The sequence below is a fragment of the Pan troglodytes genome, chromosome 18 (assembly GCF_028858775.2).
Source record: "Pan troglodytes isolate AG18354 chromosome 18, NHGRI_mPanTro3-v2.0_pri, whole genome shotgun sequence".
Lineage (NCBI taxonomy): Eukaryota > Metazoa > Chordata > Mammalia > Primates > Hominidae > Pan > Pan troglodytes.
The window spans coordinates 7,668,924-7,688,540 of NC_072416.2; the positions used below are offsets into that span (position 1 = coordinate 7,668,924).

The 19,617-nt window shown below is 52.3% G+C and overlaps 2 protein-coding genes across 3 annotated transcripts in view; one reads left to right on the forward strand and one right to left on the reverse strand.

Moving 5' to 3' along the window:
* Nucleotides 1-890: 890 nt before the first annotated feature.
* NAGPA (N-acetylglucosamine-1-phosphodiester alpha-N-acetylglucosaminidase) lies at nt 891-9,963 on the reverse strand. 2 transcript variants are annotated; one of them, XM_510795.9, is made up of 10 exons: nt 9,853-9,963; nt 9,297-9,752; nt 7,766-7,905; nt 6,402-6,510; nt 4,897-5,025; nt 3,989-4,194; nt 3,855-3,902; nt 3,295-3,396; nt 3,151-3,214; nt 891-1,705 (listed from the first exon to the last, which is right to left on the reverse strand). In XM_510795.9, exons 1-10 carry the CDS (start codon nt 9,936-9,938, stop codon nt 1,498-1,500), a joined length of 1,548 nt encoding a protein of 515 aa, XP_510795.2. In that variant the 5' UTR covers nt 9,939-9,963; the 3' UTR covers nt 891-1,497. The 2 variants fall into 2 exon arrangements, with proteins under 2 accessions (XP_510795.2, XP_054524118.1); XM_054668143.2 differs by lacking the exon at nt 3,855-3,902 and having other exon boundaries at nt 9,853-9,958.
* Nucleotides 9,929-19,617, forward strand: part of ALG1 (ALG1 chitobiosyldiphosphodolichol beta-mannosyltransferase) — a 52,482-nt gene continuing 42,793 nt past the window's right edge. The window contains exons 1-2 of the mRNA XM_054668145.2: nt 9,929-10,093; nt 18,122-18,994. Coding sequence (XP_054524120.1) covers nt 18,968-18,994 — 27 coding nt within the window. The 5' untranslated portion in view covers nt 9,929-10,093; nt 18,122-18,967. The remainder of the gene's footprint in view (nt 10,094-18,121; nt 18,995-19,617) is intronic.

The following is a 19,617-nucleotide window of genomic DNA, read 5'->3' on the forward strand; positions in this document are numbered from 1 at the left end:
TACACCTTCCGGGTTCAAGCGATTCTCCTGCCTCAGCCTCCTGAGTAACTGGGATTACAGGTTCCCACCACGCCTGTTTTGTATTTTTAGTAGAGACGGGTTTTTGCCATGTTGGCCAGGCTAGTCTCGAACTCCTGACCTCAGGTGATCCGCCCACCTCAGCCTCCCAAAGTGCTGGGATTACAGGCATGAGCCACTGCACCCCCGCCCTTATTTATTTTAAAATCTCTTGACTTTTAAACATGGGTAACTAATTTAAATTCTATAAAAATACTGTGAGGAAAAACTAAGCCCTGGTCATTCAAATTATGGTCAGGGGCCAGGCGCAGTGGCTCGAACCTGTAATCTCAGCACTTTGGGAGGCCAAGGCAGGAGGTTGACTTGAGGCCAGGAGCTTGAGACCAGCCTGGGCAACACAGTGACACCCCTTCTCTGCAAAAAAAAATTTAAAATTTAGCTGGGCATGGTGGCATGTGCCTATAGTCCCAGCTACTTGAGAGACTGAGGTGGGAGAATCACTTGAGCCCAGGAGGTCAAAGTTGCAGTGAGCCAAGATCGTACCATTGCACTCCAGCTAGGGCAACAGAGCGAGACCCCGTTTCTAAGAAAGACAAGAAGTGTGGTCTGGGGACCTGAAGCATCAGCATCGTCAGCGAGCTTGTTGGAAACGCAGAATTGCTGGCCTCACCCCAGGCCCAAATCTGCATTTTAACAAGATCTCCTTGTGACCTGTGGCATATTAAAGTTTGATAAGCACTGGATTAAACAAGCAGGGAACAGGACTTGGCTCCAGGACGCCGTTGTGACTTCTGTTTCAGGATAAGCCACACCTGCTAAGCCCTAGCAGTGACCTAAGTCCATGATTCAGAATCCACACACCACCTGGTGGCTCCTTTTATTATATCAATTTATTCAAGTGATTAAAAAACTTCTTGGCAGCAGGATGACAAAACAGGTCTGTAAACATGATTTCATCCCCACATCCCTTCTTCCAAGGAGCTTCCTATGACAGGAAATCGAATTCTAGTTGGCAAATCCAGTGATGAGGTCTGTAGAAAAGGGGTCCTGTGTCACAGCCAGGAAGGCAGACTCGTCCCTTTAACCCACTCCAGCCAGGGGTGCTGGCCAGGATGTGCTGTTCTGTCATGATGTGGTCACTGGGTCTGGTTCGTTGGCAGCCCCTTCCCCAGGAGGAGGGAGACTCTTTGGCAGTGCGGCAGCCCTCCCGGGGGCACGGGCTTCTCGGCAGCAGACACAGGCAGGCGGGAAGCAGGCGGCTGAGCCTCTCCAGCGAGCATGGTATTGCTAGGGTTGCAGGTGCCCTGGCAGGTGGCCAGGTGAGGGGCTGAGGCACAAGTGCTATCAGGAACTTGGCTGCCCCACAGGGGCTGAGGACACCCAGATGGTCCATGCCAGTGGCCTTGAAATTTCCCCTGCAGAAGCCAGATCGTGGGGAAACAAGCTTTCGCGACGTGCCACCCCGGGCAGCTTGAGGCTTCAGTCCTTGAAGGGGTTGTGGGCGCCCCCTGGCTGCTCCTTCTCTGCGGCCAGAGGCTCCCCATTCATCTCCTGCAGCGGGTGGTATGCATAGTCCCCATGCAGGCGCCGGTTCCTCTCTGCTCTGGACAGCAGCAAGGACAGGTTTGCTGCAGTGCTGATCAGCAGGAGGAAGGCCAGCGCCAGGGTGAGGGCTAGCCAGGCGGTCCTGCAGAAAGGAGAGAAGCCCCAAGTGGGGGACTGCTGGGTGGGCTCAGGGCTTGGGTAGCACTGGAGGGGCTTCCCTCTACCCGGCATAGATAGCACTAAATCAGGTGCCTCCGGGGACCACACAGGGAATGTTATGAGCAAAATGGACTAGGTGGGGATGGGGCAACATTTAAGACATGTGCAGGGAACAGCAGAGGCAGTCATGACGTACAATGCAGGTCCGTGCTGCCCCATCTCCTGATTTTTTTTTTTTTTGAGACAGAGTCTTGCCCTGTCATCCAGGCTGGAGTGCAGTGGCATGATCTCAGCTCACTGCAATCTCTGCCTCCTGGCTTCAAACGATTCCCCTGCCTCGGACTCCCGAGTAGCTGGGACTACAGGCTCGAATCACCATGCCCGGCTAATTTTTGTATTTTTAGTACAGACCAGGTTTCACCATGTTGGCCAGGCTGGTCTTGAACTCCTGACCTCAAGTGATCCACCTGCCTCGGCCTCCCAAAGTGCTAGGATTACAGGTGTGAGCCACCACGCCTGGCCTGATATTTTAAGAGAAGCCATTAAAAAAGTTTTTAAGGCTGGGCGTGGTGCTCATGCCTGCAATCCCAGCACTTTGTGAGGCTTAGGCGGGTGTATCACTTGAGGTCAGGAGTTCAAGACCAGCCTGGCCAACATGGCGAAATCCTGTCTCTACTAAAAATATGAAAATTAGCCGGGCACCTGTAATCCCAGCTACTCAGGAGACTGAGGCAGGAGAATTGCCTGAACCCAGGAGGCGGAAGTTGTGGTGAGCTGAGATCGCACCACTGCACTCCAGCCTAGGCAACAGAGTGAGACCCCGTCTCAAAAAAAAAAGTTTAAAAAAATGTGAATGTTACTGATTTTTAGATGCTGCTGATATATTTTAACTTTTTAAAAATTATGTAAGCCAAATAAAACACAGCTGGATGCTAGGCATGGGGGCTGGGAGGCCAAGGTGGGAGGATCACTTGAGCCCAGGACTGTGCACCTCGTCTGTGCAAAATAGTGAGATCCTATCTCTAAAAAACAGTAAGAAATAAAATTAGCCAGGCATGGGGGCATGTGCCTGTCGTCCTAGCTACTTGGGAAGCTGAGGCGGGAGGATCGCAGTGAGCTGATTGTACCACGGCACTTCTGCCTGGGTGACAGAATGAGGAAACCTCCTGCCCCAACCCTGGGATCTCATCTAGCCCAGTTTGCATTCTGAGCTCCAGGGGGGGATGCTGACAACAGACGCTGGGCACTTGAAGGCCCTGAGCTCTGCTCCAGGGTCCCCAAAGCAGACAGTGTGGAGAGCTGGTCCCGCTTCCTCTAAGGCAGGGAGCTGGCAGGGGACAAGGGCAGAGATGGACCTCACAGGGGAAGGGTGCGGGAGAGAAGGGGGATTACTCCCGCCCTGGCCCCAGCTCCCACAGAAGCACCTACCTGGTGAAAAAGGAGAGTTCGCCCGCCCTCAGGGTGGCTTCAGGTGGCTGGAGACACTGCTTTACTGTAACATACCAGAGACAGGCTGAAGGGGCCGGAGCAGGAGCGTCTGCCCATACCCCCTCCCCTTGGAGGGGTAGGTACCTCCGGAGACGCTGCAGTTGCCAGTCTTGGGGTCGCAGGGACAATGGTGCTCACACTTACAAGGCCTCTGGCAGCCCGGCCCATGCCAGCCAAGGGGACACTCTATGGAAAGGAGATGGGAGGAGGGAGGAGAGAGGTTGGGGCCTCCAGTGTCAGAGCCTTTCTCGACAGGACAAGATACCTGCCCTGGCCGATGTGTACAGAGCCGGGCTAAAGGTGAAGCACCCCCTGCCCTCCCTGGACTAGCCCCTGAACGTGACCTTATTTGGAAGCAGAATGTCTACAGAGGCACTTCAGTTAGGATCTCAAGATGAGACCGTGCCGGATTTGAGGTGGGCCCTGGAGTCAGAGCCCGGGGACCCTTGTTTTAGCCAAGCCCTTTGTGGAACGGGCCGCAGCAGCCACAGGGGAATCACGCAGTGATGTGCAGGTGAGGCCGGGGCAGAAGACAAGAGGCAAGCATTTCCCAGACCAGAAGGTGGAGACAGAAGCAGCAGAGGAGCAGTGGGGGCTGCCGGGGCCACCGTCTCCCCATCCGCTAGTGGCGTGGCAGCTCCTACCTTCACTGCAGTTGGACCCGGTCCATCCGGCATCACAGCGGCAGCCGGCTGCCGAGACAAGACCGGGGAGGCCAGGTGAGGGCCTAGGGCAAGGCAGGGCTGGGCAGAGCCCCCTCCCCAGAACCCCCACTCACTCTCCGTGCACAGTCCGTGCTGGCTGCAGTTAGAGGGGCCACAGTCCAGCTCATCACAGCCGGGACCCCGCCAGAAGTGCCCGGTGCATTGGCAGTGCCCGTCCACGCAGGTCCCGTGGCCGTGGCAGTCAGGCGGCTGGCAGCGGGGTTCGTGCACACACACCACGGTGGACACTTGGCGGGGACAGCGCCACATGTTGTCCTGGCTGTAGAGGGATGTGATGTGTGAGGAGAGGACACCCCCAGACGGCCCCTCAACTCCCTCCAGGCTGCCCCCAACCACCCCTCTCTCCATTCTCACCTGTCTACCTACCTACCTACAAGATGGCGTCTATCTATCTATTTTTGAGATGAGGTATTGCGATCCTTCCACCCGAGCCTCCTGAGCAGCTGTAACCATAAGGTGTGCACCATCACGCCTGCCTAATTTTTTTTTATTTTTTCATAAAGACGGGGTCTCACTATGTTGCCCACACTGGTCTTAAACTCCTGGGCCCAAGCGAACCTCCCACCTCGGCCTCCCAAAGCACTGGGATTCCAGGCGTGAGCCCCTGTGCCCAGCCCTCTCCAGTCTTTTATAGGTTCCTCCGCTCCCTACAATCCCTCCCAGCCCTGGGCCTTTCACATGTGGTGCCCTCTGCCCGGAAGGCTCTCCCACCCCCACCCAGCTACCACCTCCTTCAGATCTCAGTTCTTATTCTGTCATCCTCGGGGAGGTCTTTGCTGACCAACTGACCCTGCTCCTAGGCCTGGGTAGTACTGGCATCCTGGGGGAGGGACTGCAGCAATTTCTGCTCTCTTGAACCCCCGGGGCCTGGCACATAGCAGGCACTCAATATTGGCTGAATGAGACAGGCTGGGGCAGACCCGGACTTCAGCCCTCACGAAGGCAGCTCTCACGTGCTTACCAGTGATCTGACGGGTAACTGGCCAAGGTCCCGTTGAGCACAAAGGTGGCAGAGCCACCCCCATCCAGGTTGATGGCGTTGACCACGTCCTGTTTCAGCAGGAACTCCGCCATTTCCCACAGGTTGATGCTGCGGCACAAAGCGGCGTTGCTCAGGCTCAGCGCCCACCATCATTTCTCATTTAACTCCTTTTCCTTCCACAGTGCACAGCATCACGCCCACAGTGCAGGCACATTTCTAAGTGGCCCCCGCCCCCAAGCATGTCTCATCCTAGCCCCCGGAAGCTGTGAACACGTGAGATCACACCCATGCCTGTGCTGTTACATGGCATAGGAATCCTTAAGGGAGGGGAAACGGCCTGGAGGATCTGGGTGCGGCCACTGGAATCACAGGAGCTGTTCAACACAGAGAACCTTCTCTGGCTGGTGACAGAATAGGAAGTGAGATTTGAAATACGAGGGGGATGAGAGGGTGGCCGGACAACTGGGGGAGAGGACACACATGGGAAGGAACCTGGGCAGCTTGAAGGAGCTGAGGCCCCAGATGGCGGCCAGCAGGGAAACCAAGACCTCAGTCACAACTGAGGAGGCGACGTGGATTCTTTCAACAACCTAAACAAGAGGATTCTTTCCAGATAAGAGAAGAGCCCTGCCTAACCAGCATCTTGGTTTTGTCCATGGGACACCCTGAACATAGAACATTCCAAGTTGACCAGCCTGGCCAACATGATGAAACCCTGTGTCTACTAAAAATACAAAAATTAGCCAGGTGCGGTGACTCACGCCTGTAATTCCAGCACTTTGGAAGGCCGAGGTAGATGGATCACCTGAGGTCAGGAGTTCGAGACCAGCCTGGCCAACATGATGAAACCCCATCTCTACTAAAAATAGAAAAATTAGCCGGGTGTGGTGGCGGGTGCCCGTAATCCCAGTTACCTGGGAGGCTAAGGTGGGAGGATCACCTGAACCTGAGAGGTAGAGGTTGCAGTGAGCTGAGATTGCACCACTGCACTCTGGCCTGGGCGACGGAGTAAGACCCTGTCTCAAAGAAACAAACAAACAAAAGAACATTCCCTGCTGAGTGTTGCTAAATTTGTGCTGGTTATGCAACCAGAGCAAACCAAAACACTCTCTTTACAGGGGCTAGAAATGCGGCTCAGGGAGGCTGAGGGACTTGTCTACGGCATAGGTGGGTAGACAAGTCATCGATGGCTAAGCTGGGATTGGAACCAAGATCTTCTCCCTGCTCACTTTGTGACCATTTCCTTGTATCCTATCTAGGGTTCAGGAAAGGTGAGGCCTAAAGCTGAAGATGATGAGTTCTTGGAATCGGCAAAGATCTCAGGACCCTCATCCTGTGGGAAGGTGAGGGGGCCCTGGGAGGGGGGACAGATAGGTGTCAACATCCCAGAAAGCAGGTAGAGTCAGAGGGTGGCTGTCATTGGGTCAACGTTCCTCCTAGCAGGACTGAGCCCCGGCCGGGGGGCCTCAGCTCCCAGGACTCACCCACGCTGCTCCGTTTGGCCGTCTGCATGAAAGAGCACCAGCTGCCCTTTCCGGTCGTGGCCAATGGCCGTCCTGGCTGATATCACATTCACAAATTTGCTAAAGGAACCTGAAGGAAAAGCAGCCTGGCTGATCACCGGCCCCTTGGGAGGCCTCCTGCTTCTTGCCTAACTCCACTTCCCACTGGTCTGAGCTACCTGGTACCTCCCTGGGAAGCACAGCAGCCTCCTTGCTCGTCTCCCTGCCTCCCCTCTGCACATCCCAGTCTCCCCAGGGCAGCCGGGGGGTCTCTTCTTACAGGTAAACCAAGCTATGCCAGCCTCCAGGTGAAGACCCTCTAATGGTTTCCCCTGTTCTTAGAACAAAATTCAAAGAGCCAGCATGCCCTCCCCAGCCTCTTCCTCCTCCTGCCTCAGCTCCTGGGTGTCCCCTCACCACCCTGCAGCCACTTTGCACTTCCTGTTCCCTCTGGCTGGGAACTGTGCTTTTCTCTAGCTTGCTCCTTTGTCAGATCACCTCCTTAGTGAGGCCTTCCTTGACCGCCCACTCTTTTTTTTTTTTTTTTGAGACAAAGAGTCTCGCTGTGTTGCCCAGGCTGGAGTGCAGTGGCATGATCTCAGCTCACTGCAACCTCCGCCTCCCAGGTTCAAGCAATTCTCATGCTTCAGCCTCCCAAGTAGCTGGGACTACAGGCACACACCACCATGCCTGGCTAATTTTTGTATTTTTTTTTTTTGTAGAGATAGGTCTCACTATGTTGCCCAGGCAGGTCTTGAACTCCTGGGCTCAACCGATCCTCCCGCCTCGGCCTCCCAAAGTGCTGGGATTATAGGTGTTAGCCACCACACCTAGCTTACTGCCCATTCTAAAATGGTCATGGTATCCTGTCCCCATCCCAGTATTCCGCATCCCAGTGGTTCTCAACCTTGAGTGTCGGTCAGAGTCACCATGGAGGCCCGTTAAAACATAGACTCTTGGGCCTTGCCTCTGATTCTGCAGGTCTGAGGGTGTGGGGCTTTGGAACAAGCTCCTGGGCCACGCCGATGTTGCAGGTCCATGAAGATTTTTTTCTCTTCACTTTTCTCTTCCTGTACCCACAGCTCCGGTCCCCATCTCTCCCCTTTCCCCTAACTTTATTTTTGTTTCTGAGCACTTACCAATTCTTTTCAGCATATTCTATAACTATTTTTTGTCCTATATATTCAATATAAGCCTATCTTCATCCCCATGAATCCCCAGTACCCAGAATAGTGCTGGGCACAAAGTAGCTGCTCAATACTTGTTGAAAGACTTAAGAACAGCTCCGCCCAGCCCACTGGTCCTGGTTCTCGAGAGGGTTGTTGCCAACAGCCTCCCCATCCAACCTGTCTCCTGTGTCTCGTCACACTCTGTGGCTTGGCTCTCGTTGATGTAGATGCTTCCATTACGAATCAGCCACACGACCCCACTCAGCAGCTGCACAAATGGGTTCTCAGTGTCCAGCACCTCCTCCTCAGACAGGTACCTGGATCCGGGGAAGGTGGGAAGCTCACTCACCAGCAGGGGCAACTGCAGATAGTCAGGCTCTTTCTCCCTGGCCGTCCCAACCTGGCTGCTAGATTCCCCCTCATGCCCCAGGAACCTCCTGGGGCCTGAGTGTAGCTGGGACAACTTAACAGCCCTAGCAATCTCCCTGTTGTCAGAGCTGAAGCTGGACAGGGTTCTGACAATACGATCCCCACGAGCCTTTGCAAACAGTCTAAGTTTCATTTAACAGAAATGACCATCCCCCAACAGAGCTCAAATCCATCTATGGCCCTCAATCCCCAGGCCATACGCAGCCCAACTACCACTTGATCCCTGTTACGGCCCTTCATTGGCTTCCTTATTTCTCCACTGCTCTCTCCCACCTGGTCCCACTCAGGATCAGAACAAGCTTTATCATCAACAAATAATTTTTTTTGAGACTCAAATAATTTTTAAGATAATTTTAAATAATTCAAATCATCAATCTTGCCAGGGCGTGGTGGCTCACACCTGTCATCCCAGCACTTTGGGAGGCTGAGGTGGGTGGATCACTTGAGGTCAGGAGTTCGAGACCGGCCGGGCGAATATGGTGAACCCACTCCCCCGCTCCCCCTCCATCCCGTCTCTACTAAAAATACAAAAATTAGCCGGGCGTGGTGGCACACGTCCGTAGTCCCAGCTACTCCAGAGGCTGAGGCAGGAGAATCGCTTGAACCCGGGAGGCAGAGGTTGCAGTGAGCCGGTATCATGCCACTGCACTCCATCCTGGGCAACAGAGCAAGACTCTGTCTCAAAAAAAAAAAAAAAATCATCAGTCTTGATGAGTTGATGTTTCTGACACCCCACTCCTTTTTCAGTCCCTCATACACACAAGCCCCCCTGAGCCTCTGAGCCTTTGTGCGTGGGGTTCCTTTGGACTGAAACGCTCTTCCTCCAGTTCTGACCTTGGCTCACTTAGTGATTCATCTTCAAGTTCCCACTCAAAGGTCACCTCGGAGAGGCGTGTTCCAGATCACCCTCCCTAAAATCAACACTATTTACAACAGGTTCACCCCGTTGGTTGCTTTGCTGCACACACAGCAATCAGAATGTATGTTAGCTATTTACCCGGCTTTTGTTGATTTTTCTAGTAATGGGGGAGGGCTGTTAAGGCAAAGACTGAGTTGTTCACGGCTATCTCACCGGGGCGCGGCACATTGCCTGATACAAGCAAGTGCTCAATGATACTGGATGATGAATAAACTCTGCAAGGAAGCGATTCCTATCCCCATTCTGCAGATGAGGAAACAGGGGCTCAGCTTGGTTAAGTGACTTGAACACGGAGGCACGGCTACAACCCAAATCTCAGGCCCTCTGCCCTCGACAGCACGGGGCTCCCTGCCTCCTCACCCGGTGACCAGGGTCCCGTCGCGGCGGATCCCGAACTGCGCGTTCTGCAGCCCCCCGGAGCTGCTCACCCGCCGCTCGTCGCTCACCACGTTCCCCAGGCACTCGCCCGAGTTCATGCGGAAGAAGCCGCCGTTCTGAGCGACACGGCAGTCGGCCGCCCGCGCCGTCTCCTCCACGGTGGCGCGTCGTCTCGCCGCGCAGCCGCCGGGCCCACCGGGCTCCAGCACCGAGAAGGTGCGCAGGGGCTCAACGGCCCGCGTCAGGTGGCCGGCCACCGCGCGGTCCCTGAAGTGCGACACGAAGGTGCGCACGGCCAGACCGCCGGCGCCGGGGGTCGCGGGAGGCGGAGGCCAACTCTCGTGCTCGCGGCTGCCGGCGCGCACCCGTGTGCAGTCTCGGGGGAGGCGCGCGCGCGCGCGTGGATAGGGCAGTAGCAAGTCGTCGTCGCGGGAGGCCCTGCGGGGACGGGCGGCCGTGAGCTCACGGGGCTGTCCTCGTGAGCTCGGAGGACAGGGGGGACCCCCCGAACCAGGCTGGCCGCGGGAGCTGCACTCACCCCGAGTCGAGGCCGCCGGACGCTTCCCAGAGGAAGCCGAATAGTGCAAGCCGGAGGAGAAGCCAGCGACCCGTGGAGGTCGCCATATTGGACCGGGGCCTCGGGTCATGTGGGCTCGCCTCACGTGACTCAAGTCCCAGGGTGGCCGCTTTCAGCTCGGACTGAATTACCTGCGCTCTTTTCGGCTGGCGGGCTGGCGGGCTGGCGGGCGGTGCTGGTGATGTTAACTTTTTATCTCCAGGTAATCTCAAACCTACAGGAAGTTGCAAGGAGAGCATAAAGAACTCTCGTAGAACTGTTATTCATGTTTAGCAGTTGTTTAGGCTTGCCTGATTTACTCAATCATTTGTACTTTGTTTTTTTTTTTTCCTGAACAAATTGCAGATGTCATGATCCTTTACCCCATACCTTGCCATGAATCTCCTAAGAACAAGGGCATTTTCTTAACCACAGGGCAAATATCATTAGGACAACTCCCATTGACATTTCTGTGATCTCATCCACAGCTAACCTTCAATTGTCCCTCTAATGTCTTTTTTTTTTCCTTTCCTTTTTGTCCGCCCCTGACCCTGTAATCCAGGAGTTGCTTTTAGTTGTCATGTCTCTTTGATCTCTTAATCTGGAAGGCTCCTCAGCCTTTTGTCTTTTACTACCTTGACATTTTTGAAGACAGCCCAGCTACATAATTTGTGTGACTCAATGCAAAATGAAAACTTGGGGACACTTGCTAAAAAACCCAGAAAACTATTAAGAATTTCAAGATGATCAGAGCAAATGGTTGCAGCAAGCCAGGGACCTTCTGAGTGAGCCCATGAAGCTGGCCCTGAGTATAGAAGCCAGTTTATTTTGTAGCATGTACTTCAAGCTTCCTTTGAGAGGATTCTTGTCTTCAGGCCTCCTGTCCCAGTGCAGTGTCCAGGGTTGGGTGGTGTCTTGGTGCCAGTGCAGTGCGTGGGCCATTCCAGGAGCCACGGTAAGTCTAGTTGGCTTGATACTGTTGCAGTCTTGCCAATGCACCTTAATATAGCATTTCTCCTTGTCTGAACTAGTCCCGGGGTTCTTTGTCCTACCTCCAAGAAAACTAAGGAGCGTGGACACAAGGGTGGGGTTGGAGCGAAAGTTTAATAAGGGAAAGAAGAAAGCTCTCCAAAGTGGAGAGGGGAGTCCGAGTGGATTGTCGGGTTACAGCTGAATGCAAAAAGCTTTTTTTTTTTTTTTTTTAAAGACAGAGTTTTGCTCTTGTCGCCCAGGCTGGAGTGCAATGGTGCGATCTTGGCTCACTGCAACCTCAACAACCTCTGCCTCCTGGGTTCAAATGATTCTCCTGCCTCAGCCTCCCGAGTAGCTGGGATTACAGGCACACGTCACCGCGCCCTGCTAATTTTTGTATTTTGGGTAGAGACGAAATTTTACCATGTTGGCCAGGCTGGTTTCAAACTCCTGACCTCAGGTGATCCGCCTCCTTCGGCCTCCCAAAGTGCTGGGATTACAGGCGTGAGCCACTGTGCCTGGCCGCAAAAAACTTTTATAGGACACTGCTCTCCTCCTGGTAACTGAGTAACTTCTTACCAGTAAAGCTGCCTATGCAGCTCCCCTTATGTTATGCAGCTGTAGGTATGTCTCTAGGCAAGTGCAAATCGGTGCTTCTCTTGTTTGTGTATCTGTGGGTTTGTTTTAGATAAGGCCCCCTCCTCCCTGTGCCGGTTTCCATGGAGCCCACTGTGTATATGCCTGAAAAGGAGAGGAAACTTTTTCCCGGGAGCCTGCTAATTATGCAAAGAACAAAGGGCTTCTGCGCTGGACCCTGTCTGCTTATCTCCGTGCAGGTCCAGCCTGAGTTTTTTCCCAGGTTGCTTTATTTTTGCCAGTTGCTATGACTTTTCAGGCAGGCCACTTCTGAGGTCAGAATTTTCCCCAATGGATTTTTCTTTTCCTTCTCCCTCACTACCACAGGTATGGGGGGACACAGATAGGGGCCAGGCCAGCCCCTTTTCATCCACAGTCAGCACTTCTGGTGCTTGATCTCAGGCCCCTCTTTGAGCCGCTGCTCCTTTGAGCCAGTCCACGGTGAGGATTAGTGAACTCAGAGAGTGTCCCCCCAAACTCATGTCATTACCAGAACCTCAGAATGTGAACTTGTTTGGAAATTGGGTCTTTGCAGATGTAATTAGTTAAGATGAGGTCATTCTGGAGTCGGGTGGGCCCTGAATCCAATCTGACTGGTGTTCCTGTAAAAGACACAAATACACACGGAGGAAAGAAGCTCATATGAACACAGGCAGAGGTTGGACTGATGCAGTCATAAGTCAAAGAATGCAAAGAAGGCTAGCAGCCACCAAGAGCTAGGAGAGAGGCGTGGGAGAGACTCTTGAGCTTTGACAGAGAACATGGCCATGCTGATGCCTTGCTTTTGGAAACTAATACAATTCAGGGACCTCAAAGGGGTCCCGGCAACAGCTCTGACGCTCCTAGTTCACTTTAACCATGTACAAAATGACTGCTCCTCCTAGAGGCTTAAATGACCAATATATTGATGTGAAGGGAGTATATCTTTCTGAGCTTTGCATTGGGCTGCTAAAAATAACCAGCAGAGGAGCCCAGGCCTGACGCCTACTCCCTGCCTCCGGAAGCGCTCTTTTTTTCTGCCTCAGTTAGGAGTTGCAGGAACAGGCAGTCTTTGGCAAGTTCTGACTTTGGTTTTCTCCCTACTTGGAGGTTTGCTACTCCTTTGCCAAGTTTTTCTAAGCACATAACGGGTGCCACAGAAATTCTGCATTTGAACAGAGCAGCCCATATCCACAGTTCTAGCCAAAGCTGCTAACGAAGCCAAGGGTTTTCTTTTTTGCTCTTCAGCCTGGAATACTTTTCTCCCCTCTTAGCGTCCTCATTTGAGTTCTACCATCATTTGTGTGTTCAACAGGCTGAGCACCTCGTATGTGCTCCGTTGCAGCTGATCCCTGCCTTCCTGGAGCTTAGCTTTTCAAGGGGAAACAGACATGAAACAGTTATGTGATGAATGCAAGAAGCAAAGGGCAGGACTGCGAGAGAAGGATGTTGCAGGTGTGGCAGGGAAGCCTCTCCAAGCCCCTTTAGACTGTGATTGAAGGAAAGAAAAGATGCGGCTGTGTGCAGATCTGGGCCAGAGCCTGAAGTGGGAAACAGCTTGGGAGGTGCAGCAGGAAGAGCCACCTGGTGGGAGAGGAGGGCCATGGGGGAGGGGTTGGAGGTGGTGAGCAGGGTTGAAGTGGGAGGGCCAAGGCAAGGCCAGATCGTACATGCAGGGATCCAGGGAAATGGGTATGGATTTCAGCCAAAGTGAAATAGTAAGCCATTGGAAGGTTTTTTTAAAACTTTATTAAGATATAATTTACATACTGTAAAATTCTCCTGTTTTAAGTGTACAATGCAGTGATTTGTAGTAAATGCACAGCGATATTCCAGCATCACCATTATCCAGTTTTAGGATTTTTTTTATCACCCAAAAAAGTTTTGTTATGTAATTCTATTATTATTTAGAGACAGGATCTCATTCTGTTGCCCAGACTGGAGTACAGTGGTGCAATCATAGCTCACTGCAGCCTCGACTTCTTGGGCTCAAGCAGTCCTCCCACCTCAGCCTCCTGAGTAGCTGGGACTACAGGTGTGTACTACCACACCAGGCTAGTTTATTTATTTATTTTTAGATGGAGTCTCACTCTGTTGCCTAAGCTCGAGTGTAGATTGAAATGGCCTGATCTTGGCTCACTGCAACCTCAGCCTCCCAGGTTCAAGCGATTCTCCTGCCTCAGCCTCCTGAGTAGCTGGGATTACAGGGGTGTGCCAACACGCCCGGCTAATTTTTGTATTTTTAATAGACACAGGGTTTCACCATATTGGCCAGGCTGGTCTTGAACTCCTGACCTCAAGTGATCCACCCCCGTTGGCCTCCCAAAGTGTTAGGATTATAGGCGTGAGCCACTGTGCCCGGCCCGAAAGTCATTTTTATAAAACTCTTAGGAAATGTAAACGTCAAAGGATCAATTTCTTCTGTCCGTGCTGTGTAGAGTATCTGTTGTGTAAAGGGCTGGGAGGGCATTAACAGCATCCCAGAACCTGGCGTTGAGGTTCTGAGGGGCAGGAGATTCTATCATAGGCTGCGTGTCTGGTAGGTGGCCCCCACGTCCAGTTGGGTACATTAGGGGTGCCCCTCATCCCATGTGGACTTGCAGGGTGGTGTGGGGGCTGCCAGCTGGGCAGACCAGACTCAAGCACGCTCACAGCCCAAGGTCCCTTCCACCAGCTAAGACCTGGACAAAACATCTCCAGGTGCCTCTTTTTTCTTTTTCTTCATTTTTTCTATTTAATTCAGCAAATATTTTTTAAACATTTCTATGTTCCAGGCTGTATAGTAGGAGCCAGGCACCTGAAGAGGAGCAAGACATCGTCTGTGCCCTAAAGTCATTCACAATCTGAAAATAGAGTTGACAAGCACACAAACGAAGCCAGAGTGAGCTGCCACAGAGCAGTGTAGGGAATGAGATGGGCAAGTAGGTGTGAGGAGGGGAGGAGGCTTCACAGAACAAGGGACAACCTTGGGGAATCTTTTTTTTTTTGAGAGGGAGTCTCGCTCTGCCGCCCAGGTTGGAGTGCAGTGGCGCCATCTCAGCTCACTGCAAGCTCCGCCTCCCAGGTTCATGCCATTCTCCTGCCTCAGTCTGCCAAGTAGCTGGGACTACAGGTGTGTGCCACTACGCCCGGCTAATTATTGTATTTTAGTAGAGAAGGGGTTTCACCATGTTGGTTGGCCAGGATGGTCTCAGTCTCTTGACCTCGTGATCTGCCTGCCTCGGCCTCCCAGAGTGCTGGGATTACAGGTGTGAACCACTGCACCCAGCCAATCTTGGGGAATCTTAAAGGACAAATCAAATTTAACCAGATTGGGGGTGGGGGCAGATTCGCAATTGCAAAAATGTGGAACCAGCCCAAACGCCAATCAGTCAATGAGTGGATAAACATCATATATATATGATGGAATACTACTCAGCCATAAAAAGAAATGAATTAATGGCATTCGCAGCCACCTGGATGGGATTGGAGACTATTATTCTAAGTGAAGTAACTCAGGAATGGGAGACCAAACATCACACGTTCTCACTTATAAGTGGGAGCCAAACTGTGAGGATGCAAAGGCATAAGAATGATACAATGGGGCCAGGCGCGGTGGCTCACACTTGTAATCCTAGCATTTTGGGAAGCTGAGGTGGGTGGATCACCTGAAGTCAGGAGTTTGAGATTGGCCTGGTCAACATGGTGAAACACCGTGTCTATTAAAAATACAAAAATTAGGCCAGGTGCGGTAGCACATACCTGTAATCCCAGCACTTCGGGAGGCTCAGTTGGGTGGATTGACTGAGCTCAGGAGTTCGAGACCAGTCTGGGAAGCACGGTGAAACCCCGTCTGCTAAAGCACAAAAAATTAGCCAGGTGTGGCAGTGTGCAACTGTAGTCACAGCTACTCAGGAGGCTGAGGTAGGAGAATTGCTTGAAGCCGGGAGGCGGAGGTTGCAGTGAGCCCAGATCGCACCACTGCACTTCAGTCTGGGGGACAGAGCAAGACTCTGTTTCAAATAAACAAACAAACCAAAAAAACCCCAAAATTAGCCGGGTATGGTGGCGCATGCCTGTAATCCCAGCTACTCAGGAGGCTGAGGCACAAGAATTGCTTGAACCCAGGAGGCGGAGGTTGCAGTGAGCTGAGATCGCACCACCACTGCACTCCAGCCTCAAAAAAAAAAAAAAAAAAAAAGTTACAATGGAATTTGGGAACTCGGGTGGGAAAGAATGGGAAGGAGGTGAGGGATAAAAGACTACAAATTGGTTTCAGTGTATACTGCTCAGGTCCTGGGTGTACCAAAATCTCTCAAATCACCACTCACGTAACCAAACACCACCTGTTCCCCAAAAATCTATGGAAATAAAAAATGAGAAAGAAAGAGAATAGGTGAAGACCCAGAAAAAGCAAGGATACTGGTGGGACGTTGCCCAAGTCAGTCTTCCTGGCTCTGGTGGGTGAGGGGGGGCAGAAGCTTAGCCGCTGAGAGATGGGAGTGGGGAAGCAGTCATGAAAGGGTGGCTTGAACTCGCCCCAGCTCTCACCAATCCCTTCCCCGCCCTCTCTTGCTCTCTCAGACCTCATTCCAAGCAACAGTTCTGCACATACTGTTCTCACAACTCCTTCACACTAAAGCTACATGATGGAGAAAGTCTTAACTCATTCCGTTTCCTGTGTATATTTACATCTTAAGAGGAAACACTTTCAACCAGGTATGGTGGCTCATGGCTGTAATCCCAGCAGAGGCAAGAGGATTGCTTGAGCCCAGGAGTTCCAGGCCAGCCTGGGCAACACACCAAGATCCCCGTCTCTTAAAAAAAAAAAAAAAAAAAAAGGGCCAGGCGTGCTGGTTCATGCCTATAATCTCAGCTCTTTGGGACGCCAAGGCGGGCGGATCACCTGAGGTCAGGAGTTCGAGACCAGCCTGGCCAACATGGGGAAACACTGTCTCTACTAAAAATACAAAAATTAGCCGGGTGTGGTGGCACGTGCCTGTAATCCTAGCTACTGGAGAGGCTGAGGCAGGAGAACCGCTTGAACCCAGGAGGTGGCGGTTGTAGTGATCTGAGATTATGCTACTGCACTCCAGTGTGGGTGACAGAGTCAGACCCTGTCTCAAAGAAAAAGGAAAGACTTTAAGAACATCATGACTTAATGGAATTACTTGTTTACAGTAGGATTTTATACCCTGAGCCGGGAGCCGGAAGGAATGCACTTTTGACCAAGGATTGTGGCAGGGGCACATAGACCCACCGTGGGCTGGGTGCTTCCACCAATGAGGGCCTCTCTCTCGGGGTGTGTATTTGGGGGGCAGGGAAAGAAGGCCTTGATGAAGCCCTGAGGTGGGGTTTGTGCCGGGGGACCTGCTTTTCCATCCCTCTCTCATTTAACTCCAAGTCCCAAGCCTCCTTTCCTCCCTGTCTTCCTCCCACCCGCTCCAAACAATCTGCCTGTGACTGGTTTTTCTGCTCTCTGTGCTACTTGAACAGGAGGCTGTCAGGAGCTGTTCTGCTCCAACGAGGAGAATCATTGACTCTCATTTGTGGGTGCTCCTTGTCTTGACCTCGAGTTTTGTTTCAAGCCCTTTGGAGGGTTCCTTCTTTTTTTCTTTTGAGACAAGTTCTCGCACTGTCACCCAGGCTGGGATGCAATGGCATGATCATAGCTCACTGCAGCCTCAATCTCCCAAGTCTCAAGTGATCCTCCTGCCTCAGCCTCCCAAGTAGCTGGGACCACAGGCACGGGTCACCATGCCCAGCTGATTTTTGTGTTTTTTTGTGGAGATGGATTTTTGTCATGTTGCCCAGGCAGGTCTCCGAATCCTGAGCTCAAGCAATCCGCCCACCTCAGTCTCCCAAAGTGCTGGGATTCTAGGCATGAGCCACTGCGCCTGGTCATAGGAGAGGGCATTTGAGCAGAGACTGGGGCAAAGTGGAGTGTGAGCCACTTGGATGTCAGGGGAAAAGTATTCAGAAAGATAGGAGAGCCTTGCAAGGGACGTGAACTCCATGTGGGCTGGATGTGTGTGCTGAGTGGATAAATTCCAGGGAGTTTTTGGGCTACAGTTTGGCTGTGGCATGCCACTGAGAAAGTTCTTTTTGTGTTTGTTTGTTTTTCCTTTTTTGAGATGGAGTCTTGCTCTGTCACCCAGGCTGGAGTGCAGTGGCATGATCTTCCCTCACTGCAGTCTCTGCCTCCCAGGTGCAAGCGATTCTCCTGCTTCAGTTTCCCGAGTAGCTGGGATTACAGGCGAGAGCCACCACGCCTGGCTAATTTTTGTATTTTCAGTAGAGATGGGGTTTCACCATGTTAGCCAGGCTGGTCTTGAACTTCTGACCTCAAGAGATCCGCCCGCCTTGAGAACGTTCTTTTTAATTTTCGGTTTCACATCGGTCCTTTAAATAGAGGATCAGGCTGTGAACCAGGTCATCAGGACGGGTCATCTGCTTCCCCACGGGTGTGGTTGGGCTGCAGGGACCTTGTTGCTGAGACTAGGAACAGCTCCTTGAGGCAGGTGCTGCATTAGTTTGTGGGGCTGATGTAGCAAGGTGCCATCAACTGGGAGGCTTAAACCACAGAAATGTATGGTCTCACCGTTCAGGAGTGCTGGGATTATAGGCGTGAGCCAAGGATTGCCTTTCCTTGAAAGTGACTCATATGCTCCGCTTTCCTCCACAGTCATTTCACCCTCTCCCTGGTTTGGTAACTGAAGCCTTCTGAAATGAACCAGTGTTAGGCTCCAGTGAGGACTCCATCCCCAATTCAGGAAGCACAGAAGTGGAGTATAATCCCCCCGATTTGTTTATGTGCGGTTGACTTCTCTCAAGGTGGTGTGCCTGTTTGGGAAAACTTTTGTTTGCAAGACAATGTGAAAGAAATCCTTAAAGCTCACGGACTGCCGGGTGGATATGACATTCTGGCCCTTGGTTCCCCCAAGAAAACAGCAACTTGCAGAAAGCAAGTCAAACTTGTCAGCAGAATCCAGGGATGTTCCTCGAGGCCTGACAACTTAAGAGCAATCACGGGAAGGCATTCAGAGGACCACAGCAGAGGATCAGGTCAAGGGAAGCCTACCTCCTAAAGGAAAGATCGAGAAGAACCATGCGCCCCACTACCCACCGGGGCTGCTCAGCTGGGCACAGAAGCAGCCAAGGATATTTTCATTCGGATGCTCACATATGACTGAGTTGCCACATGAGGATGATCCGTGGCGATTTTCCACCTTGAGGCAAAGCAGGACAATGCGTGTAAAGAGGCTTGCAGCCCCGGGACCGGGTTTTCAGCTGGTTTTTCTACCCCAGAGTCTAATGCGTGCAGGCTGTCATCAGCACCACAGACAGCACCAGAACCCATAATAACGTCCCAGAAGGTTTTATTGCTAAATTAGTGTCAGAGCTCCAGGGAACACATTCAGATATAGTCACACTGAGTCAGAGCTCGAGGGAAGAGCTGTAAGCTGGGAACCAGAGAACCGATGACAAGGCAGCAGCCTCTTCTGGCAGCTTCCGGAGGAGCCCCCAGTTAATGGGACGTCATCACTTGAGGCAGCAGGTAACGTTTACTTGGCACTTAGTATGTTACGGGCACCATTTCCAGTATTCTAGAAACACAATACTCACAGCAGTGGAGGTAACATTGAGGTAGGGGCTGGGTTTTGTTTTTTTTTTGACTCCCACTCTGTTACCCAGGCTGGAGTGCAGTGGTGCAATCATACCTCACTGCAGCCTTGAACTCCTGGGCTCAAGTGATCCTCCCTCCTCAAGTGAGCCTCCCGAGTAGCTGGGACTACAGGTGTTCACTAGTGCACCCAGTGAGGGTTGGTGGGGAGGTGTCTCGTTATGTTGCCCAGGCTGGTCTCGAACTTCTGAATCCAAGCGATCCTCCCACCTCAGCCTCCCAAAGTGCTGGGATTATAGAGGCGGGCCACTGTGCCCTTCCAAGGTAGGGGTTATTATTATCACAATTTTACTGATGAGAAAACTGAGTCCCAGAGAAGTTGGTGACTGCTCAAGGACACAGACAGCTAGGACTTGAATTCAGGCAGCCTGGCCACAGAACCACACCATCAACCGCTATGCTATACTGTGTTTTGTAAAATGACATGATGGCCATGTGATACAATGTAATGATACAGCAGAGTTTTGTGCTCAGGATGTAAAAATGAGTATGTGCTG